The 24509-nt window shown below is 52.2% G+C and overlaps 1 protein-coding gene across 1 annotated transcript in view; it reads right to left on the reverse strand.

Moving 5' to 3' along the window:
• Positions 1-5755: 5755 nt before the first annotated feature.
• The window catches only part of LOC133362523 (structural maintenance of chromosomes protein 2-like), a 29034-nt gene continuing 10280 nt past the window's right edge, over positions 5756-24509 (reverse strand). The window contains exons 2-12 of the mRNA XM_061581470.1: positions 15360-15364; positions 14867-15060; positions 14478-14621; positions 13915-14109; positions 13370-13570; positions 13125-13241; positions 12598-12788; positions 12283-12430; positions 10479-10656; positions 7468-7588; positions 5756-5783 (exon numbers count right to left, since the gene is read on the reverse strand). Coding sequence (XP_061437454.1) covers positions 5756-5783; positions 7468-7588; positions 10479-10656; positions 12283-12430; positions 12598-12788; positions 13125-13241; positions 13370-13570; positions 13915-14109; positions 14478-14621; positions 14867-15060; positions 15360-15364 — 1522 coding nt within the window. The remainder of the gene's footprint in view (positions 5784-7467; positions 7589-10478; positions 10657-12282; positions 12431-12597; positions 12789-13124; positions 13242-13369; positions 13571-13914; positions 14110-14477; positions 14622-14866; positions 15061-15359; positions 15365-24509) is intronic.

The following is a 24509-nucleotide window of genomic DNA, read 5'->3' on the forward strand; positions in this document are numbered from 1 at the left end:
CACGAGGAGCACCCGGAGAAAACTCACCATTTATTTAAAGAAAGAATACTCACAGGACTAAACAAATAGGTCAAGAAATGCACTTTCTGTGCTGCCACCTGGCCACGTCCCTTGAAAAAAGGAGTCTTAGTGTCAGTGAATTTGCACTTGGTTGTGTTTTTTACACTAAAAGGTTTAAGTTGGTTTTGGACGTTTCAAAAATCTTCATTATCCACCAACCCTTTGCCTCCAAAGCTCTAGAATACAGGCATCTGCCACCACAACACCCAGGGTTTTGTCAATATAGATTTTCTTATCCCTTCAAATGAACGAACTTAACTGTAACACATGGAATCCACTTTTTTTACATGAAAGCCCTCTGTAAATTGTGTTAATACTGAAGTGTAATTACAAACACCTAAATAATGTGTAAAAAATATTAAGCCAAGTTCTCCAATTATAGCAACATATAGCAACCTCCAGGCAGAAACATTTCAAAATCTTATTAGTATTATTGTTGTGATATATTAAATACTGTACATGTTTCACGTTGGTTAAAAGCGTCTGTACACTTTTATCAAGTGAGCTATAAATAGAAATGTGAGATGCAATTTACAGTCCAGTAATTGGAAGAGGTTTTCAGGTGTTAATAGAAAAAGGTGGGAAGCTTTCTGGAACAACAACATGACACTTATTGCTGTATTTGTGAGCTTACATCAGGGGAGTTCCCTGTGACGAAAGAACCCAGAATGCACCAAATCTAGTCAAATCTTGAAAGATAAGCTGGCTTAAGCCTGAATACTAATTTCATGAGCGACTACCACGCATAAAACATATTCCTGCGGAGGGAGCTGGTAGGAACGTTGGTTTGCTTGGTCAATGGCCAGGGTCAACGGCGGCGTGGTGTATTCCGCAAATATGCCCGACTGTGAGAGCGGGCACAAGCCGGCGTGAGTAGGTTAAACGTTGAGTTTTATAAGGGCACCACGGGGTGACCAGCCCCTCCCCACCCAGCCCCACCCCTCCCACCCCCCACCCAGCCCCACCCTTCCCACCCAGCCCCTCCCCACCCTCCCCACCTAGCCCCTCCCCACCCTCCCCACCCAGCCTTCCCCACCCTCCCCTCCCCACCCAGCCCATCCCTCCCCACCCAGCCCCTCCTTGCACGACGGACGGACACAATAATCCCCTGTGGGCTGGTGTAACCAGGTTCCTACCAGTAACAGATGTTGTAAGTTGCCGCAGTACGACAATGTGTATGCTTGCACACCTTCACCAACCGACACTGACCAGCGTGGTGAAGTATGGTCATATAACCTCCATGACCTTGTATGGCAACGGGGGAGGTCTTTATCTAGCCGTGGATTGACAAAATGTGCTCTCCATGCACATGATAAGAATGTTCAAATGTGTCAATTTTTGACGGAACACTATATGCACGTTTGTATTCATGGTATCCTGTTGAAAAATATATTTGCATGACCTCTGACTTCTGTGGCAGCAGCAATTCCTGTGGGGGATACACAACATTGAATTGCTTACATTATTTCACTCATTAATGTCAGCAACGCTCAAAATATTTTTTTTAGAATTGCCAAAGCTCTGGTCGTCTCTGCAATTAAATTGGGTCACAGTCCAATGCGTTCAGTCAAGATCATGAATATATTACCACAATAACTTTCCAAGCTACGTCCATTTGTCATCAATTATGGTTATAAACCTGGGCAGAGTAATGATTTTTTTAAACGTGTTAACAAAATTGTGTCGTAAAACTTGGCTGTAAATGTCTATTGCAATGCATCTCTGTGATGGTTTTTTTTTTTTGCTTATAAATATACGTTTCAACAAGCAAGCATATTTCAAAAGTGACCTTGTTCATTGTCACGTCTGTGTAAATCTATAAACGCGTATAAATCCCTTAGCAAAATGCAGGGGTTCTAAATGTAAACACTGTACCCTATATTCTTCAAGGTTCATTTGGAAATCAGTGATGCCTCCTGCCAAGAAAATCAATAATCACGTGAAAGTCGTTATGATCAAATGTGAATGTGGCAATAACAGCAATTATTGATATTTTTATCACCATCATCATCATGGCTTGGCTTCGCGAACGAAGATCTAGGAAGGACATCCATGTCTTCTGCAGGCACGCTGGTGGCTGACGAGGCCTATGCGGGACAGGCAGGTCCTGCCACAACGGCTGCAAGTATAGGTCTGATCTGGGATGGGTGCTGAGGGATCATGGTTCTTCCTCCTTCTCCTTTAGTCCTCCATACGGGCCCTGCGGGTATCTTCGAAGAAGGAGGTGGCCTGGTGGACTGTGTGCCGCCAGGAGTTGCGATCAGCTGCTTGTGTTGCTCACTGACGGTGATCGATGCAGCAAGCAGTGAAGCACTTCTTCAGGGAGTCTTTGTATCGCTTTCGTGGTGCCCCTATGTCGCGATGGCCAGAGGACAGTTCCCCATACAGCACAATCTTAGGTAAGCGGTGGTTCTCCATCCTGGCGATGTGCCCTGCCCAACAAAGTTATATCTTGAGGACCATGGCCTCGGATATTTTTATAGGTAGGAAGATTTTATACATTCCCATTAGAATGTCATATGTAGAGTAATATGTATACTGATTATAGTCTATGGCATATGACCATATCAGCCAGAATGTTCTTGATCTCATAAGATATCGGAAGATATGCAAAGTTGAGTCTGGATAGTGCTTGAATGGGTGACCACCATGCACAGATGTCGTTTTAGGCTATGGGGCTATGCGGTGGGCAGCAAAAATAATAATTGTACTTATATGCTCCCTGCCTTCATGACCTGCAATGGCTAGTGGGATGAAGTATGACCAAATTACCCACATCAGTGGATTGACATATTGCAGTGTTCTTCATTGCAAGGCCTGCGGGCCACTGGCGGCCCCTGTGGCCTTTAGTGGGGCCCCTGACGTGCGGCCCCTGACAATACACAAATGTGGAAATACCCCATAATGCTGTCACACCCAATGGTTTCAAATGTGTGGCGGCCCTCACATTGATGTCTTATGACCGAAAGTGGCCTAACATAAGGGCTGTATACATGTGTAGTGAAGTACTCACACGGACACTCCAAGCTTGTCTCCCGTGTCACTTTATTTACCTTGCATCCAGTGTGCATGCTCCTCACTTACACTAACACACACACCCTTGTTGCGAACTCCATCTCTCGCCTCTCCGGCGTCGACCACGTGTTCCAGCGCTTGCACCTGTTCGTCCCCAAATGCACCCGCTTAATTAATGCTTCTCCCCCTTATTGCTGCCGCCTCTCCGGCGCCTAAGCCATGTCTCGACGCTTGCACCTGTTCGTCCCCAAATGCACCCGCTCAATCACTGCTTCTCCCCGCTTACCTCTGCGCGACCTCAGTTGCAGCCTCTCTTTGCTAACCCCACGCGTTACGCCACGACACATGCGTAGTGTTGTAAATAAAGACGGACGACTTCTTGTCTTCTTCCCGGGCCACTTTATTACAGTCTGTTTTATAACACTCGTTTTAGTTATGCCGAGCATCCGCCGTCCGTCGCTCGTTCGCTCCCTTACTCGCCCCGTCCCTATCCTATTCTCTACTCTCCTTTTCTCACCCCTCTGAGCAGCCGTGTCTCACTGTCTCAGTGGGTCGACACCACGGCAGCCACGGCATTAAGCGTGCCGACGTACGGACGGCGCTCACGCCTTTAGCGTCCTACTCCTGGTCTGTACGGGGCCCGTGTCTCGCTGTCTCCGCTGGTTGATACCACGGTCCGGGGGTCAAGCGTGCCGACGTACGGACTGCGCTTGCCCCTAGCGACCCTATCCTAGCATACCCAGGTCCACACAGGACCACTCTCGCCAGAGAATACTCTAACTAGCTTGGCGGGTCCGGCTTCAGCTTCTCTTGTCTTCTGTCTTCATCATATCGCCCCTCGGGCTCGTTTTGCCCCTTCCAGAACATTCTCCAGAAGATCCCTCTATGATTGGCAGATACTGGTCTTTTGAATTTCACCTCCCCCCTTAATTACCCCAACGAATTACCCCAACGGTCATCCTGACCCTGGCTGCTCTCGACTTTCCCATGATGACGCTCACCAACCACCTCTTCTTGGCTGCCGTGCGGACATGCAGCCGTTATCGAATATTCCCGCGTTGAACCACTACACATGTAATAGGTCGCAGTTATAAATCACATTATCTTCAATTGGATATTAGTTGAATTTATACAATTACACAACACGCAGACAAAACACAATTTCGTTTATTTGCAGCTCTATTTACGAGCAGTACTTCACACAGAAAATCAGGTCTAACGATCTCATCGCTCTTTCATCGGCACATTAGTGAATGCTATTTCGCACATTTCAAAAATCCTAGCTCATGTTTCCAAAGAGTAGTTCATCTTTACGCTGCATTTTCTAAGATGCAATCCCCTGGAATGCACCAAGTTTCATCAGATCTTGGAAGCTAAGCAGGGCGGACCCTGGCTAGTGTTTGAATGGATGTCCATCGTGCATAAAACGGGTGGTATGGGCTGCAGGGTTACCTTCTCAGAAAGGGCCAATGCAACACAATCCATTGTTGTTACTGTATAATGCTCCAATGTGTCTGGTCCCCACATTCACCAACTCGAACTGATCAGCATGGTATGACCGAATAATCCTCCACGCTCCTCACAGCATGGGGAGGCCGTCATCCAGCAGTGCATTGAGAAATGGCCTTACATGTTAATTGCCTTAAAAATCCACTGCGTGATGCAACTTTCATACACATTTATAATGTTTTTGTAGAATTCATATTAGGCATGTAATGATGCTTCATTTAAACAGTTGATTTTTTTATGCTCACAATACATGCATTGGATAATGTGAGAATCGATTATTTTAAGAAATTATCATCATCAGCCATGATCAATCCACTGCTGAGTGACGGTCTTCCTGAGCCGTCACCATTGTCAGCATAAACATCGTGTGATGTAAAACTGTCATCGATCATATGAGCTGATTGTATCACAATTTACGTAAATGTTTTATGAGTAGTATATGTAGGTTAATGGATTACATTTAGGATAACAAAATTGTACAGATGTGGTGAGAAATAGAGAACATTACATGTGAGATAGTAAAATTAGAAACATTTATTGTTGATTTAAACTGGGACCCTGCATCATGAAAATTCATAAAATCGTTAGGGGAGTGAAGAGTTAACTAATGAATTTGTATGCAAATTACTACAAAACAGTACACGAGCATATAAGCGGTAAAGCATGTTTTGTATTTTACTATAATTTATAGCTTCGGTTAAGCATGTGTGTAAAATTAGCAATTTCTTAGCATAATACTTTGACGTAAAAAATTAAATGCTTTCGATCAATTTGATTGGTTTAATCGCCTTAGGAAATTGTGTAATGGTGTGTGAATAGTTCTTACGGTTTGACAGATTGCATACACATTACTTGTTAGCAGTCTCACAGAGGTCAAAATACCCGGTCGCTCGACTCAGTCAAGTGGCCAGCTCAAATTCGTTAAGTGCAATTGTTAACCACACATGCCCCAGTTAATTTTGACACCATACTCAGCTGTTAATAAATTCAATTAATTTCAATTATACTTCTCTTTATTTTACTTTGGGGGGAACGAACTCCCAACGATGGCTATAACAGTACGTAAACCCAGCAGAATTCGTTTTTAACCGGCCGCACCCCTGCTATTGAAGAGGAAGAATTGGTGAACGGCTGTCAAGGGGATGGCGATTGGCGGAAGACTTGCAGGTGCTCAGGCGAAGAGGAAGTCCACGATTTGACTACACGTTACACATAAAACATCGAACGGGATCAAGTACAGTTGAAAGGTGCAGCGACCTGCGGAAAGCAGCGGAAAGGCTGCTGCAAGGAGATATCAGTGGAGGGAAAGAGTCCAAAAGGCCATGGGACTGGAATAAGAAGACACACTGCTGATGAGATGCGTACTTAAAAGTACTGATGGAAAACATTGGACGAGAGGGGACGTTTGGCTGATGGCCCTAAAAGTGATTTTTTTTTGGCAATGAAACAGACTCTTGACTGTTTAATTATTTACATTCCCACACGCTGGTCTTGGCACTTTTCTAAATATATGTTGTTATCCAAGTGTAGACGATGCCAATGTATTTTCAACCTCTGTGATTAAACGTATTAATTAGATTTTTATGTTGGTATTGACGGCAGAATATATATGTTAGAGGCAGCCTAATTTTGTTTACGGTGCAATAAATTGGTCATTGAATAACGATTTGAACAGATGCAATGTAAAATAAATATCAATGACATTGCTTTATAATCTACCACTGTATGTGAAATGTATCATACTGGTAGGAATCCACTGGTTCCACCAGCCCACAGGGGATTATTGTGTCCGTCCGTTCGTCGTGCAGGTAGGGGCTGGGTGGGGAGGGAGGGTGGGGAGGGGCTGGGTGGGGAGGGTGGGGCTGGGTGGGGGTGGAGGGGTGGGGCTGGGTGGGGAGGGGCTGGTCACCCCGTGGTGCCCTTATAAAACTCAACGTTTAACCTACTCACGCCAGTTGTGCCCGCCCTCACAGTCGGGCATATTTGCGGAATACACCACGCCGCCGTTGACCCTGCAGGCCATTGACCGAGCAACCCAACGTTCCTATCAGCTCCCTCCGCAGGAATGTGTTTGTATACAGGCTACTATATTTCTAATTGCACACACTGTAATTGATTCTCATTGAACGTGTAATAAATATTTCCAGGTTTAATTTCCACAAACAAGAATAGTGGGTGAAGTGGAGCAAGTGGTTAACACGTTGTGCTATGAGCCTGGCTACCTGAGTTCGATTCCCAGCCAACAGCTAACATTAGTGGTCAGGGATACATGAATCGGTTTGATTCTAGGCTCCGCTGCATGAACCCACACTGACTGTTGTGGTCAATTATGGTCAAACATTCCCCGTGACCAACATGGTTTGTGGAGATCTTCATCGAGCAGTGGATTGGCATAGGACAGTAAATTAGTATGACAGTGATTATGTAATACATAGCAGGGTAAGCATTGTAATACAGTAATAAAACGGTAAATGTTAAAATACCATTATTTAATACAAACAATAACTGCTGGATTGTTTAAAATCATCTGACCAACACCCTTGATATTGACATCTTGTATTAAAAAGAGAAATCTGGATCAAATAATCCTGAATGCACTGTTAATATTTAACAGATGCAGTACTTGAAAGTCTATCACCACCACATCAGAGGAGTCAACGCTAAAGTTCAAAGCTTCGTGACACCCCTGTTAATAAAAAAAATAACTCCTCAAAGGTTGCTGTCTGTTCTTGATCGGTACGGGAACGATACAGGACATCCGCGATTAAGAGGAGGATATTTCAGTTGTCCGCGTGGGGTCGGCTGCAGCGTCATTGGGCCATCTTTGACCTCTGTCCTGTCGGGTCACGATCCAGGTTGCTCCACCTGATCTCCTTGGCTCACGATGGCTGCTCCTTCTCCTGCATGTATTGCTGCACCGCCCGGTGAATCGCCTTCTCCACAACTTGTTTGCTCACGCTCGCGAGCTCAGCATCGTCACCCGTGTCCTGCGTGCTCCATGCACCTGGAGTTCACAGTTTTATTTTTTTACAGGGTCGATGCCACGGCATTACGTCGCAGATAACATTTGTTGTTGTGCTGTAAACTCTATGCTCTCCACATCTATGCTCCACGCCTTCACCAACCCGCACTGGATCAGGCTTGGATGGGTGGCCACCATGTATAAAAACGGCACTTTACGCTGCTCCAAGGCTGCAGTGTCAGCAAGATCAACTCATTATTTGACTAATTATTTGGTGATGCTGCATTTCGAAGTGATGTGCACATGCACAACGCAACACATTGGTCAATAGCACCGTGGCCTTAACAGGAAAAAATGGCGGCAATTTGTCAGGAATGGCCCTTCTTCACAGCACATCATAGAGTACTATTAATACATTTATTTTTCATCATTTTACTCTACAATACTCCAGCATCAATGCAACACCCGCCTCCACCAAGCCGAACTGACCAATGTACTGAAGTATGGTCGAATAACTACCCTCCACGACCCAGCAGTAGGCTGACAAAAGGCCTGGCATAGAAGGGCAGAGTGGAGAGATGAAAGTGAACTGGCAGTCATCTTCTTGGTTCTTTCAGTAAAGTCACGTAGAAGAAAAAAAATAAAATAATAAAAATAAAACATAATAAAATAATTATCACTAACTTGTGTACAGGATGGATAGCAGACAGTATCCTTCCCATGTTTGACAAATTAATAAAATTATATTTTGACTCAATCTGTCAGCTGTGCGCAATGCTATCTGGTAGTGTGAATCCAATTAGCAAAGACAAGCAAACTCTGCACCAGCTTCAGTATCAGCAACCAGCTGCTTGAACCAATGCACCCATGCACTCACACCCACCAACCCATTTGCCCCCGTTTTGTTCCACACTCCCTGCCCGAGTGAGCAGCTCCTGGTAAGCTCAACCCCATAACACCCCCCCCTCCCCCCCAATAGGTTATGTAGCAAGTGACTCGAAGGGGAGACTTTGCAAAAGCAGTTTATTATTGCAGTGTGCAGACAACTACAGCAGCATCCATCACAACCACGTCTACATCCCTCACCGCAACTCAACCAACAATAGTTGCCATTCACTACTAAGTGGCAGTGACAGCACCTGTGCCAGGCCAGGTACACTAAGGCCATGAAGTGTTGAAGGCTCACCAACAGGTCATGGGACAGACCCAGGTGCCATGGGTTGACTGATTGGCAGATGGCACCAGCTGTGTCCCCTACTGTGCCAACTTGCTGTATTTTAGCCTCCTGGCACTCCGGTCGTTGTTTTGAGCATCACGGTAGCATCCTTCACGAGCCTCCTCCAAAAATGCCAATCATGACACCGTTGGCATTCCCACACACAATCCCATGGGAAGATGGAACATTCAGGTGTATAATGATCCGTGTAGAGATACCCTACCAAGTATACAGGAGACCTAATGCAGGCAACCTGTAAATACCAATGTAGCTGTCGCCGGGGTTAGTTTTGGCCTTTGACGGGTATGCTGTACACGGAAGTACTGCGTCATTGTCTGGTTGCGTGATGTCGGGTGGATGAGGCAGTCAGTGGCACCTCAACCTTTGCTGTGCTCGCATCTGGCAGACTCCCCGTGTCGCCTATTAACACTGTTGGGGCAAGTGCTGTTCGTGAGCGCCTATGAAGGCCGGAACTGCCAGCACCACGCCCGGCCGCCTTTGTCTCCCCATTGGTGACATTTACACATCGCACCAGGTACTCATTTAAGGCTGAGTCGACCTAGGGGAGGCACAGGGCCGATTCAGATAATCGTCACGGGGGTTAGGTGTGCGCGTCACCAGGTTCATGCCGTTACACTCGCTCCCCAGTCGTAGGAACAAAGGTCCACCCGCCTTAGAGCATTGATAAGTACAGTACTTCTACCTAGTATTGTTTAGGAATGTTTTTAGTCTCGGGTTTTTACACGTTTATTTAAATTAAGTTTTTTGTTTATTTGTCATACAGTACAGACATTATTTCAATTGCGATGAGTCTTTTTGGTTGCCGTGTGCCTAACCATTATGTAGGTTAAGGCTTCATTATTTTCGCTTTTGCGTCATTTTCCAAGAATGTAACCCCGTGATATTCAAGGGTCTCCTGTACAAGCAGAGACGTGAGTGAAGATGTAGAGTGATACATTTACATTGACATTTAAGATACCTAATACACATTTTTAGTAATCATTTACATATATCACATTTATTCTATTGTGAAGTGGCAAAACTGATTATCGATAACTAATTAGAAATAGACAGATTAAAGCAATTCACTTTAGGATATCCCATTGACTTTAATAACAAAAGAGACCTAATGAGAGAAAGACAGAGATCCGTTTACAGATACCACACGGATTGCTAATAACGAGAGAAACAGAACTGGAGATGCAGACCGGTAGTTGTCAAGTGATCGATCCATTTACAGATACCACACTTATTCTAGCATTAATTATAGACGCCGACATCATTAGAGACACAGCCATAGCCACAAAGAGAAGGACATGAAAGCAATTCATTTACAGATACCCTGCTGATTTCTCACGAATAACGCCATGAGACAGGAGAGACGTCGTATGACGATCCATTTGTATATGCCACGTGGATTTCTAACATACACGAGAGATGGGACAGTCTCTCTACGCTCAAGCAGACTTTTGCCCACTTCAACAATTGTCTCTTGCTGCGGTTGTCCCACCTGATGACGGACGCTTGTGTTGCGCCCGAAACGTCGTGATTTAATTCATTTTATTTTATACCTACGTGACTTTACCGAAAGAACCAAAGAGTATGGATCCCTGCAGTCACGAAAACTTCAAATCTAGATTAGTCTAGTCTCTCTCTTCCCCACTCCGCCCTCTCCTCCCCTCTACTCTACTCATCACCCAGTCGCCCTCTCTTTGCCTTTTTCTCCTCTGCCTCTCCCCTTCCCTTCGTAGAGGACGAGGAGGCGGCTGCTGGTTGAGAGGTGGTGGTGGCGTTGGTATGCCTGCGTCACCGTTGAAACGCCCTCTACGAAGCGCGTCTTGAAGAGCACGTTGGCGTTGTTGAACATCCCATCCTTGAGAGAGACCACCACGAACTGCACGGGGACAAAGAGAGACATGGAGGGGGGGGGCATGGGGAGAGCAAGATGGGGAGAGAGACATGGGGGAGACACACAGAAATGGAGGGGGGGGACAGACGGAGGGGGGGGGGAGAGATGGGGAGAGATAGCAGTGGGTCAAACCCATAGCACCTGGGGTCTGTCCCATGACCAACACCTAGCCTGGCACAGAAGTCCAGCCATAGTGCGGGTGAGGGATTATGCAGGCGAATGTACGGGTGAGTGGGTATACGGGTAAGCGTGCATGTGAGCGTATCTGCAAGGTGAAGAAGCGAGTGCACAACATGTGTCCGATGTTCTGGGTGTAGGAGTGAATGACTGAGTAGGTGTGTGGGCGAGTGCGAAACGTGGACCCCTCTAATGGAACATTTGCACTAGTTAGAAACATTCAGACCGGCCTGCCTACAATCCATTCTGTGTTTAACAAGGCTGGATTATGTGAGCAGCTCTCAAATCCTTGAAAGATCTGGACACATTCCCATCAGTGAGCTCCGGTGGTCAAGGCTGCATTGGCTGGGTTATGGAGCCCGCATGCCCAGCCACCGCATGGCAAAGTTGCTTCTATTTGGCTGCATAGAGAGGGCTAAACGGGCACGACACGGGCTGAAAAAGACATGGAGTGATGAGGTACGGGAGGATGTGCAGCTGGGTAGACTTGCTGAAGTGCTGTTAAGATCGGCCTCTGTGGAGGATGCTTGTGAAGAATGCTACTGGGCAGTTGGAGGTAGTCACCCTCCAACAACAGAGGAGAGCAGAGGAGCAACCCTCACAACAATGAGCCGAGTGCTGGGCAGCTAAATTACAGCACTTTGGCACAGTAGGGGGTAGAGCTGGTACATCTGCCAGTCATCTCAAGTCAATCAATCGATCTTATTTTATGTGCCAATATCGCCCTCAAAGAAGTAGGCATCAGTGCTCATAACATCAGAACAGGAACAGTACCGGGGGCCCAGGGCAACAGGAATGAAAAGAGAAACCCCGTCACAACCTCAGTGGCTAACACCGACTGAGCAAAGTAAATTGCAACCGTGCACAACCAATGGCACCTGCCTCTGTCCCGTGACCTATTGCCGAGCCTTTGACACTTCACGAGGCTTCAGAGTGCATCTGGCCTGACAAGCGCTGTGGCGACGTCACCGCCGCTTAGTGGCGAATGGCGTCTGTTGTTGTTGTGTGTGCGAGTACCTGCGAGTCTTCATAGATGCCTGTACCACTGGGGCCTCCAGCAAAAGCTCAGACAGATATTTCTCACGTAATTTAGTGGTAAATGAATTGAAGGTGGAGGGGTTACCAGCCGATTGCATCCATCCAGAGCCCCCATTGGCCACTGTAGTGGCTACAAGCACCATGAGGGGAAAAGCAACAACAAAAAGCGGAGCGCCGGGCGGCTAAAACACAGCAAGTTGGCACAGGAAGGGGCATGCAGGTGGTGCATCTGCCAGTCATCTCAGTCAACCCATAGCACCTGGCTCCGTCCTGTGATCTCCTGCCAGCAGGCATTCCACAGTAATCGTGGCGTTAAAGTGCACGAAGCCTGGCACAAGCGCCATGGTGATGTCATCGCCACTTAATGGCGATTGGCAGCTGCTGCTGTTGTTGTACCTGCGAGGTGAGGAAGTGAGTGCGCAGCATGTGTCCGATGTTCTGGGTGTGGGAGAGGTCCAGGGCGGCGTCCACCTCGTCCAGGATGTAAATCGGAGCCGGCTTGAAGAGCAGCATGGCCAGGATCAGGGATAGGGCCACCAGTGACCTATCCAGCAGAGAGAGAGAGAGATACAAAGATAAACATAGAGAGAGATATGCCGAGAGGTAGCAGCATCGCCAGGATCAGAGAGCACCACCAGGGACCTGGATAGCACCGAGAAAAATACACAGATACACACATATATACACAACCGACAGGGACCCCTCCCTCACCTCTGGCCTCCGCTCAGCTCGCTCAGATTTTCCTTCCACACGGAGCCCAGAGCCACACGAAACTCCAAGCCTTGGAGCAGCGAGGAGGTGGAGGAGGTGGAGGAGGTGGAGGAAGAGGACTCCACGGGAGTGAGACGCGCCTGGGAGCCAGGCAGCAGCGTGGAGAATATGGAGCTGAAGTCTCCATTCACCTGGAAAGAGACGCACGCGGGCAGAGGGAGATGCATGCGGGGGGGGGGGGGGGGGGGAGAGGAGAGATGAGGGGAGAGAGACTGGTATGGTGGCGAGTGAATGGTGATTATGGTGGTGAATGGTGAACGTGGAACTTGCCTCTCGGCCAGGTGGAGGGCCTTGTTCTTATTGAGATCCAGCTCCTCCGTGGTAAGTGGGTGGTGAGTATAGTGAGTGAGTGCTTGGAGAGTATGGTGGTGAATGAGTGGTCAGCATGGGACCTGTCTCCAGGCCAGAGAGCCTTGTTATTATTGAGATCCAGCTCCTCCATGGTGAGCGAGTGGCGAGTGTGGTACCTGTCTCCAGGCCAGGTTAAGAGCCTCATTCTTCTTGAGATCCAGCTCCTGCATGGCGCTGAAGATCTTGGTTTTGTCGTTCTCCACGATCCGCTTCTTCCTCATCAGGTCCACGTACTGGGGTCATTGGGTCACACAGGATCAGAGTCTCAGGATCTGTCTCACTCTTCCCGTGTCTTCCTCGTCCCCCTCTCTCATCTCCCCCTCTCCCTGCCTCTCTCTCCCCGCCCCTGTCTCTCCCTCACCTTCTCCTCGGACTGGGCCAGCAGGTTCATGGCCCTCTCGTTAACGGTGTGCACCATCCGCCGGCGTGTCTGCTCCAGGCGCGATAGCTTCCGGGCAGCATCGCTTGGGTCGCTGGCGGCGAAGTCGTACGCCGTGTTGGGGCGGCCAAATAGAGCGCGCTCTGTGGAGATCCACGCATTCTCTTTGAGCAGACGATCCACCTAAGAGAGAGCGGGAGGAGAGAGAGGGGGTTAGTGGGGATTCAGGAGCGGCTGAGTGAATGGTCGAGTGGGTGAGTGAGTGATTGAGCGTGAGTGGGTGAGTGGTTGAGCGCGAGTGGTTGAGCGTGAGTGATTGAGTGAGCGGTTGAGCAAGCGGTTGAGCGAACGGTTGAGCAAGGGAGCGGTTGAGCAAACAAGCAGTTGAAAGAGCAGTTCAGCGAACGAGCGAGTAAGTGGTTAAGTGAGCAGTTGAGTGAGTGGTTGAGCGAGTGAGTGGGGGATGAAGTGGTTGAGTGAGTGAATGGTTGAGTGAATGAGTGGTTGAGTGAGTGAGTGGCGGGTACCTTGGCTGCGTTGTCCAGGGCGTCCCGCTGGTGTCGCCCCACTGCGTGCCCGCGCTCTGTCAGGGTGAGAGCGGCAGCGCCGCGCTGCGCCCGCAGCTGTTCCAGCGCCCGCGCCGCCTCCCCCAGCGCCTCCTGGCGGGTACGCAGCATCTCCTGGAGCTCCGTCACGTGGCGCTGGCACTCGGAGACACGCGCCTGTGGCACACAGGCAGAAGAAGAGACACGGGGGTGGATTAGGGCGACTCGGGTGGCAAGATGTTAACTACCTCGCCCAGTATACAGGAGGTTGTGGGTTTGATGGAATTCGCATGTCTCTCTCCCAGTGGTCGCGTGGATTTTTCTCCGGGTCCTCTGGTTCTTCCTTCCACATTTAGAAATATGCATTGAGTATTTGGCTACTATAAATTTCCACATAATAAGCCACTGCATTGGGGTATAATTCTTTGGCCAGGTCACGTCTGAAAAAATCTCAGTGGGCCTTTCCAGGTAAAAAAAAAAAGTGATTGGGTAGGTGAGTATGTGGGAAGGTGAGTGGGTGGGTAGGCGAGTGAGCAGGTAGATACCTGCAAGCTCTCAGCAGAGGCGCTGAGCTCCCGGACGGTCTCCTCCAGCGAGAGCGTGGCCGCCTCCAGCCTCTGCAGCTCCTGCTGCCCCACCAGCGCCTCCTTCTCGAGCTCCTCCACCTCCAGCCTGACAGTGGACAGACACTGGCAAGGGGGGGGGGGGTTCGAGTTCACTCACTCAATGACCCACTTAATTCACCCAATCACCCTCATAAAGCTCATGCACCATCTGCTCGCTTACTCTCACACTCGTGCATTAATTCACCCATCCATCAATTGACCTACCCACCCTCCCACTCATTAATTCACCCAACTCACCTACCCATCACCTAATTTACCCACCCAACCACTCCCTCAACCTGCCACCCACCCCCTCACCACCACCTCACCTGCTGTGCCTCCCTGGCGATCCCCGCTAGCTTCTGGGCTGTCCCCCGTGCCAACTCGAGGGCGCTAGAGGCCCCCTCCTGCTCGTGGCGCCGGTCCCATTCGGCGTTCTGGAGTCGCTCCTCCAGGGAGTGGAGGCGCTGCAACGCGGCCGCTCTCCGCTCCTCGCAGAGAGCAGGCGCCGCACTCAGCTCCTCTACAGAGAGGGAGAGAGAAGGGAGAGAGGGGGTGGGGAAAGGAAAAAAGAGGGGGAGAGACGCACAGAGTGGGTAAAGGTGAAAAAGACACTGCTAAAGAGAAACAGGAGAGAGAGGGAAAACGAGAGAGGGTGAGAGAGAGAGTGACACACGGAGAGCAACAGAGATGGGCAGAGAGAGACACACACGGAGAGACATGGAGAGTCGGAGCGGAGACCCGGGGAGATATAGGGAGGGAAGGAGGGAGGATACAGGGATACAGGGAGAGAGAGAGAGACACACATTGTTCTCTCCTCACCTCCTCTACACGGAAAGGGAGACGGGGGAAAAAGCGGACAAAGAGAGGGAGAAAGAGACACGTGGAGAGAGAGAGTGAGATGTATAGCGAGAGACACAGATTTGGGGAGAGGGGGAGGAAGCAGCTCACCGATGAAAGTGTTGAGTGGGGAGGCGAGTGGCTCACCGATGGAGGTGGTGAGCGCGGTGAGCTCCGTCTGGAGCTTGTGGTGACTGCTGAGCTCCAGCTTCTGGTGGTGAGTGTCTGGGTGAGTGTCTGGGTGAGTGTCTGGGTGAGTGTCTGGGTGAGTGTCTGGGTGAGTGTCTGGGTGAGTGGATGGGTGAGTGGATGGGTGAGTGGATGGGTGAGTGTCTGGGTGAGTGTCTGGGTGAGTGTCTGGGTGAGTGTCTGGGTGAGTGTCTGGGTGAGTGTCTGGGTGAGTGTCTGGGTGAGTGTCTGGGTGAGTGTCTGGGTGAGTGGGGAGGCGAGTGGCTCACCGATGGAGGTGGTGAGCGCGGTGAGCTCCGTCTGGAGCTTGTGGTGACTGCTGAGCTCCAGCTTCTGGTGGTGAGTGTCTGGGTGAGTGTCTGGGTGAGTGTCTGGGTGAGTGGATGGTGAGTGTCTGGGTGAGTGTCTGGGTGAGTGGATGGTGAGTGTCTGGGTGAGTGGATGGGTGAGTGGCTCACCGATGGAGGTGGTGAGCGCGATGAGCTCTGTCTGGAGCTTGTGGTGACTGCTGATCTCCAGCTTCTGGTGGTGAGTGTCTGGGTGAGTGTCTGGGTGAGTGGATGGTGAGTGTCTGGGTGAGTGTCTGGGTGAGTGGATGATGAGTGTCTGGGTGAGTGTCTGGGTGAGTGGATGGTGAGTGTCTGGGTGAGTGGATGGTGAGTGTCTGGGTGAGTGTCTGGGTGAGTGGATGGGTGAGTGTCTGGGTGAGTGTCTGGGTGAGTGTCTGGGTGAGTGGATGGTGAGTGTCTGGGTGAGTGTCTGGGTGAGTGTCTGGGTGAGTGGATGGTGAGTGTCTGGGTGAGTGTCTGGGTGAGTGGATGGTGAGTGTCTGGGTGAGTGGATGGGTGAGTGTCTGGGTGAGTGGGGAGGCGAGTGGCTCATCGATGGAGGTGGTGAGCGCGGCGAGCTCTGTCTGGCGCTTGTGGTGAGTGCTGATCTCCAGCTTCTGGTGGTGAGTGTCTGGGTGAGTGTCTGGGTGAGTGGATGGTGAGTGTTTGGGTGAGTGGATGGTGAGTGTCTGGGTGAGTGTCTGGGTGAGTGGATGGGTGAGTGTCTGGGTGAGTGTCTGGGTGAGTGTCTGGGTGAGTGGATGGTGAGTGTCTGGGTGAGTGTCTGGGTGAGTGGATGGTGATGTCTGGTGAGTGGATGGTGATGTCTGGGTGTCTGGGTGAGTGGATGGTGAATGTCTGGGTGAGTGTCTGGGTGAGTGTCTGGGTGAGTGTCTGGGTGAGTGGATGGTGAGTGTCTGGTGAGTGGATGGTGAGTGTCTGGGTGAGTGTCTGGGTGAGTGGATGGTGAGTGTCTGGGGAGTGTCTGGGTGAGTGTCTGGGTGAGTGTCTGGGTGAGTGGGTGAGTGTCTGGGTGAGTGTCTGGGTGAGAGTCTGGGTGAGTGTCTGGGTGAGTGGGTGAGTGTCTGGGTGAGTGTCTGGGTGAGTGGCTGGGTGAGTGTCTGGGTGAGTGTCTGGGTGAGTGTCTGGGTGAGTGGATGGTGAGTGTCTGGGTGAGTGTCTGGGTGAGTGTCTGGGTGAGTGGATGGTGAGTGTCTGGGTGGTGGATGGTGAGTGTCTGGTGAGTGTCTGGGTGAGTGGATGGTGAGTGTCTGGTGAGTGTCTGGGTGATGTCTGGGTGAGTGGATGGGATGTCTGGGTGAGTGTCTGGGTGAGTGTCTGGTGAGTGTCTGGTGAGTGTCTGGTGCGTGGATGGTGAGTGTCTGCGTGAGTGTCTGGGTGAGTGGATGGTGAGTGTCTGGTGAGTGTCTGGGTGAGTGTCTGTGAGTGGATGGTGAGTGTCTGGGTGAGTGGATGGTGAGTGTCTGGGTGATGGATGTGAGTGTCTGGGTGAGTGTCAGGGTGAGTGTCTGGGTGAGTGTCTGGGTGAGTGTCTGGGTGAGTGGTGAGTGTCTGGGTGAGTGTCTGGGTGAGTGTCTGGGTGAGTGTCTGGGTGAGTGTCTGGATGTGAGTGGATTGATTGTCTGGTGAGTGTCTGGGTGAGTGGATGGTGAGTGTTGGGTGAGTGGATGTGGTGTCTGGGTGAGTGTCTGGTGAGTGGATGGTGAGTGGATGGTGAGTGTCTGGGTGAGTGAGTGTCTGGGTGAGTGTCCTGGGTGAGTGTCTGGGTGAGTGGATGTGAGTGTCTGGGTGAGTGTCTGCGTGAGTGTCTGGGTGAGTGTCTGGGTGAGTGGGTGAGTGTCTGGGTGAGTGGTCTGGTGAGTGTCTGGGTGAGTGTCTGGGTGAGTGGATGGGTGAGTGTCTGGGTGAGTGTCTGGTGAGTGTCTGGGTGAGTGGATGGGTGAGTGTCTGGGTGAGTGTCTGGGTAGTGTCTGGGTGAGTGGCTGGGTGAGTGGGAGGCGAGTGGCTCACCGATGGAGGTGGTGAGCGCGGTGAGCTCTGTCTGGAGCTTGTGGTGACTGCTGATCTCCAGCTTCTGGTGTGGGTCTGGGTGAGTGTCTGGGTGAGTGGATGGTAGTGTCTGGGTGAGTGTCTGGGTGAGTGGATGATGAGTGTCTGGGTGAGTGTCTGGGTGAGTGGATGGTGAGTGTCTGGGTGAGTGGATGGTGAGTGTCTGGGTGAGTGTCTGGGTGAGTGTCTGGGTGAGTGTCTGGGTGAGTGTGTGGGTGAGTGTCTGGGTGAGTGGGTGGTGAGTGTCTGGGTGAGTGTCTGGGTGAGTGTCTGGGTGAGTGGATGGTGAGTGTCTGGGTGAGTGTCTGGGTGAGTGGATGGTGAGTGTCTGGGTGAGTGTCTGGGTGGGTGGGGGCGAGTGGCTCATCGATGGAGGTGGTGAGCGCGGCGAGCTCTGTCTGGCGCTTGTGGTGAGTGCTGATCTCCAGCTTCTGGTGGTGGTGTCTGGTGAGTGTCTGGGTGAGTGGATGGTGAGTGTCTGGGTGAGTGGATGGTGAGTGTCTGGGTGAGTGTCTGGTGAGTGTCTGGGTGAGTGTCTGGGTGAGTGTCTGGGTGAGTGTCTGGGTGAGTGGATGGTGAGTGTCTGGGTGTGTCTGGGTGAGTGTCTGGGTGAGTGTCGGGTGGTGGGTGAGTGTCTGGGTGAGTGGGTGAGTGTCTGGGTGAGTGGATGGTGAGTGTCTGGGTGAGTGGATGGTGAATGTCTGGGTGAGTGTCTGGGTGAGTGGATGGTGAGTGTCTGGGTGAGTGGATGGTGAGTGTCTGGGTGAGTGTCTGGGTGAGTGGATGGTGAGTGTCTGGGTGAGTGTCTGGGTGAGTGTCTGGGTAAGTGTCTGGGTGAGTGTCTGGGTGAGTGGATGGTGAGTGTCTGCGTGAGTGTCTGGTGTGGATGGTGAGTGTCTGGGTGAGTGTCTGGGTGAGTGTCTGGGTGAGTGGATGGTGAGTGTCTGGGTGAGTGGATGGTGAGTGTCTGGGTGAGTGTCTGGGTGAGTGGATGGGGAGTGTCTGGGGGAGTGTCTGGGTGAGTGGATGGGTGAGTGGATGGTGAGTGGCTGGGTGAGTGGATGGGTGAGTGGATGGGTGAGTGTCTGGTGAGTGTCTGGGTGAGTGGATGGGTGAGTGTCTGGGTGAGTCTGGGTGAGTGTCTGGGTGAGTGTCTGGGTGAGTGGATGGTGAGTGGATGGTGAGTGGATGGTGAGTGTCTGGGTGAGTGTCTGGGTGAGTGTCTGGGTGAGTGTCTGGGTGAGTGTCTGGGTGAGTGGATGGGTGAGTGGATGGGTGAGTGTCTGGGTGAGTGGATGGGTGATGGATGGGTGAGTGTCTGGGTGAGTGTCTGGGTGAGTGTCTGGGTGAGTGTCTGGGTGAGTGGGTGAGTGTCTGGGTGAGTGTCTGGGTGAGTGTGGTCTGGGATGGATGGTGAGTGTCTGGGTGAGTGTCTGGGTGAGTGGATGTGAGTGTCTGGTGAGTGTCTGGGTGAGTGGGGAGGCGAGTGGCTCATCGATGGAGGTGGTGAGCGCGGCGAGCTCTGTCTGGCGCTTGTGGTGAGTGCTGATCTCCAGCTTCTGGTGGTGAGTGTCTGGTGAGTGTCTGGGTGAGTGGATGGTGAGTGTCTGGGTGAGTGGATGGTGAGTGTCTGGGTGAGTGTCTGGGTGAGTGTCTGGGTGAGTGTCTGGGTGAGTGTCTGGGTGAGTGTCTGGGTGAGTGGATGGTGAGTGTCTGGGTGAGTGTCTGGTGAGTGTCTGGGTGATGTCTGGGTGAGTGGGTGAGTGTCTGGGTGAGTGGGTGAGTGTCTGGTGAGTGGATGGTGAGTGTCTGGGTGAGTGGATGGTGAATGTCTGGGTGAGTGTCTGGGTGAGTGGATGGTGAGTGTCTGGGTGAGTGGATGGTGAGTGTCTGGGTGAGTGTCTGGGTGAGTGGATGGTGAGTGTCTGGTGAGTGTCTGGGTGAGTGTCTGGGTAAGTGTCTGGGTGAGTGTCTGGGTGAGTGGATGGTGAGTGTCTGCGTGAGTGTCTGGGTGAGTGGATGGTGTGTCTGGGTGAGTGTCTGGGTGAGTGTCTGGGTGAGTGGATGGTGAGTGTCTGGGTGAGTGGATGGTGAGTGTCCTGGGTGAGTGTCGGGGGGAGTGGATGGTGAGTGTCTGGGTGAGTGTCTGGGTGAGTGGATGGGTGAGTGGATGGGTGAGTGGCTGGGTGAGTGGATGGGTGAGTGGATGGGTGAGTGTCTGGGTGAGTGTCTGGGTGAGTGGATGGGTGAGTGTCTGGGTGAGTGTCTGGGTGAGTGTCTGGGTGAGTGTCTGGGTGAGTGGATGGTGAGTGGATGGTGAGTGGATGGTGAGTGTCTGGGTGAGTGTCTGGGTGAGTGTCTGGGTGAGTGTCTGGGTGAGTGTCTGGGTGAGTGGATGGGTGAGTGGATGGGTGAGTGTCTGGGTGAGTGGATGGGTGAGTGGATGGGTGAGTGGATGGGTGAGTGGATGGGTGAGTGTCTGGGTGAGTGTCTGGGTGAGTGTCTGGGTGAGTGTCTGGGTGAGTGGGTGAGTGTCTGGGTGAGTGTCTGGGTGAGTGTCTGGGTGAGTGGATGGTGAGTGTCTGGGTGAGTGGATGGTGAATGTCTGGGTGAGTGTCTGGGTGAGTGGATGGTGAGTGTCTGGTGAGTGTCTGGGTGAGTGTCTGGGTGAGTGTGTGTGTGTCTGGGTGAGTGTCTGGGTGAGTGTCTGGGTGAGTGTCTGGGTGAGTGTCTGGGTGAGTGGATGGTGAGTGTCTGCGTGAGTGTCTGGGTGAGTGGATGGTGGTGTCTGGGTGAGTGTCTGGGTGAGTGTCTGGGTGAGTGGATGGTGAGTGTCTGGGTGAGTGGATGGTGAGTGTCTGGTGAGTGGATGGTGAGTGTCTGGGTGAGTGTCTGGGTGAGTGTCTGGGTGAGTGGGTGAGTGTCTGGGTGAGTGTCTGGGTGAGTGTCTGGGTGAGTGTCTGGGTGAGTGTCTGGGTGAGTGGATGGGTGAGTGTCTGGGTGAGTGTCTGGGTGAGTGTCTGGGTGAGTGGATGGTGAGTGTCTGGGTGAGTGTCTGGGTGAGTGTCTGGGTGAGTGTCTGGGTGAGTGTCTGGGTGAGTGTCTGGGTGAGTGTCTGGGTGAGTGGGAGTGGATGGGTGAGTGTCTGGGTGAGTGTCTGGGTGAGTGTCTGGGTGAGTGGATGGTGAGTGTCTGGGTGAGTGTCTGGGTGAGTGTCTGGGTGAGTGGATGGTGAGTGTCTGGGTGAGTGGATGGTGAGTGTCTGGGTGAGTGTCTGGGTGAGTGGATGGTGAGTGTCTGGGTGAGTGTCTGGGTGAGTGTCTGGGTGTGTGTCTGGGTGAGTGGGTGAGTGTCTGGTGAGTGTCTGGGTGAGTGGATGGGTGAGTGTCTGGGTGAGTGTCTGGGTGAGTGTCTGGGTGAGTGTCTGGGTGAGTGTCTGGGTGAGTGGATGGGTGAGTGTCTGGGTGAGTGGATGGGTGAGTGGCTGGGTGAGTGTCTGGGTGAGTGTCTGGGTGAGTGGATGGGTGAGTGGGGAGGCGAGTGGCTCACCGATGGAGGTGGTGAGCGCGGTGAGCTCTGTCTGGAGCTTGTGGTGACTGCTGATCTCCAGCTTCTGGTGGTGAGTGTCTGGTGAGTGTCTGGGTGAGTGGATGGTGAGTGTCTGGGAGTGTCTGGGTGAGTGGATGATGAGTGTCTGGGTGAGTGTCTGGGTGAGTGGATGGTGAGTGTCTGGGTGAGTGGATGGTGAGTGTCTGGGTGAGTGTCTGGGTGAGTGGATGGGTGAGTGTCTGGGTGAGTGTCTGGTGAGTGTCTGGGTGAGTGGATGGTGAGTGTCTGGGTGAGTGTCTGGGTGAGTGTCTGGGTGAGTGGATGGTGAGTGTCTGGGTGAGTGTCTGGGTGAGTGGATGGTGAGTGTCTGGGTGGTGGATGGGTGAGTGTCTGGGTGAGTGGGGAGGCGAGTGGCTCATCGATGGAGGTGGTGAGCGCGGCGAGCTCTGTCTGGCGCTTGTGGTGAGTGCTGATCTCCAGCTTCTGGTGGTGGGTGTTTGGGTGAGTGTCTGGGTGAGTGATGGTGAGTGTCTGGTGAGTGGATGGTGATTGTCTGGTGAGTGTCTGGGTGAGTGTCTGGGTGAGTGTCTGGGTGAGTGTCTGGGTGAGTGTCTGGTGAGTGGATGGTGAGTGTCTGTGGTGAGTGTCTGGTGGTGAGGTGGTGGGTGCGTGTCTGGTGGGAGTGAGTGGATGGTGAGTGTCTGGGTGAGTGGATGGTGAGTGTCGGGTGTCTGGGTGAGTGGATGGTGAGTGTCTGGGTGAGTGTCTGGGTGAGTGTCTGGGTGAGTGTCTGGGTGAGTGGATGGTGAGTGTCTGGGTGAGGGTGGTGAGTGTCTGGGTGAGTGTCTGGTGAGTGGATGGTGAGTGTCTGGGTGAGTGTCTGGGTGAGTGTCTGGGGTGAGTGTCTGGGTGAGTGTCTGGGTGAGTGGGTGAGTGTCTGGGTGAGGGATGAGTGTCTGGGTGAGTGGTCTGGGTGAGTGGGTGAGTGTATGGGTGAGTGTCTGGGTGAGTGTCTGGGGTGAGTGTCTGGGTGAGTGTCTGGGTGAGTGGGGTGAGTGACTGGGTGAGTGTCTGGGTGAGTGTCTGGGTGTCTGGGTGAGTGTCTGGGTGAGTGTCTGGGTGAGTGTCTGGGTGAGTGGATGGTGAGGTCTGGGTGAGTGTCTGGTGAGTGGATGGTGGAGTGTCTGGGTGAGTGTCTGGGTGAGTGTCTGGTGAGTGTCTGGTGAGTGGATGGTGAGTGTCTGGGTGAGTGGATGGTGAGTGTCTGGTGAGTGGATGGTGAGTGTCTGGGTGAGTGTCTGGGTGAGTGTCTGGGTGAGTGTCTGGGTGAGTGGGGTGAGTGTCTGGGTGAGTGTCTGGTGAGTGTCTGGGTGAGTGGATGGTGAGGGTGTCTGGGTGAGTGTCTGGGGGTGTGTTGTGGTGAGTGGATGGTGAGTGTCTGGGTGAGTGTCTGGTGAGTGGATGGTGAGTGTCTGGGTGAGTGGATGGGTGAGTGGCTGGGTGAGTGGATGGTGAGTGTCTGGGTGAGTGTCTGGGTGAGTGTCTGGGTGAGTGTGTGGGTGAGTGTCTGGGTGAGTGTCTGGGTGAGTGTCTGGGTGAGTGTCTGGGTGAGTGGATGGTGAGTGTCTGGGTGAGTGCTGGTGAGTGTCTGGGTGAGTGTCTGGGTGAGTGGATGGTGAGTGTCTGGGTGAGTGTCTGGGTGAGTGTCTGGGTGAGTGTGGGTGAGTGGGTGAGGGATGGGTGAGTGTCTGGGGAGTGTCTGGGTGAGTGTCTGGGTGAGTGGATGGTGAGTGTCTGGGTGAGTGTCTGGGTGAGTGTCTGGGTGAGTGTCTGGGTGAGTGGATGGTGAGTGTCTGGGTGAGTGGATGGTGAGTGTCTGGGTGAGTGTCTGGGTGAGTGGATGGTGAGTGTCTGGGTGAGTGTCTGGGTGAGTGTCTGGGTGTGTGTCTGGGTGAGTGGGTGAGTGTCTGGGTGAGTGTCTGGGTGAGTGACTGGGTGAGTGTGTGGGTGAGTGTCTGGGTGAGTGTCTGGGTGAGTGTGGTGAGTGTCTGGTGAGTGTCTGGGTGAGTGGATAGTGATGTCTGGGTGAGTGGATGGTGAGTGGCTGGGTGAGTGGATGGGTGAGTGTCTGGGTGAGTGTCTGGGTGAGTGTCTGGGTGAGTGTCTGGGTGAGTGGGTGAGTGTCTGGGTGAGTGTCTGGGTGGTGGATGGTGAGTGTCTGGGTGAGTGTCTGGGTGAGTGGATGGTGAGTGTCTGGGTGAGTGGATGGTGATGTCTGGGTGAGTGGATGTGATGTCTGGTGAGTGTCTGGTGAGTGTCTGGGTGAGTGTCTGGGTGAGTGGATGGTGAGTGTCTTGGGTGAGTGTCTGGTGAGTGCTGGGTGAGTGTCTGGGTGAGTGTTGGGTGAGTGGATGGGTGAGTGGATGGTGAGTGGATGGGTGAGTGGCTGGGTGAGTGGATGGGTGAGTGTCTGGGTGATGTCTGGGTGAGTGTCTGGGTGAGTGGGTGAGTGTCTGGGTGAGTGTCTGGGTGAGTGTCTGGTGAGTGGTGGTGGAGTGGGCTGTGGTGTCGGGTGAGTGGATGGTGAGTGTCTGGGTGAGTGGATGGTGAGTGTCTGGGTGAGTGTCTGGGTGAGTGGATGTGAGTGTCTGGGTGAGTGTCTGGGTGAGTGTCTGGGTGATGATGGTGAGTGTCGTGGGTGAGTGTCGGGTGAGTGTCTGGGTGAGTGTCTGGGTGAGTGTCTGGGTGAGTGGATGGGTGAGTGTCTGGGTGAGTGTCTGGGTGGTGGATGGGTGAGTGGATAGGTGAGTGGCTGGGTGAGTGGATGGTGAGTGGATGGGTGAGTGGCTGGGTGAGTGGATGGGTGAGTGGATGGGTGAGTGGATGGGTGAGTGGATGGGTGAGTGTCTGGGTGAGTGTCTGTGTCTGGGTGAGTGTCTGGGTGAGTGGATGGGTGAGTGTCTGGTGAGTGGATGGGTGATGGATGGGTGAGTGG

This window comes from Lethenteron reissneri, unplaced genomic scaffold, assembly GCF_015708825.2.
Source record: "Lethenteron reissneri isolate LAM-NWPU_2019-01 unplaced genomic scaffold, ASM1570882v1 scaffold_1513, whole genome shotgun sequence".
NCBI lineage: Eukaryota > Metazoa > Chordata > Hyperoartia > Petromyzontiformes > Petromyzontidae > Lethenteron > Lethenteron reissneri.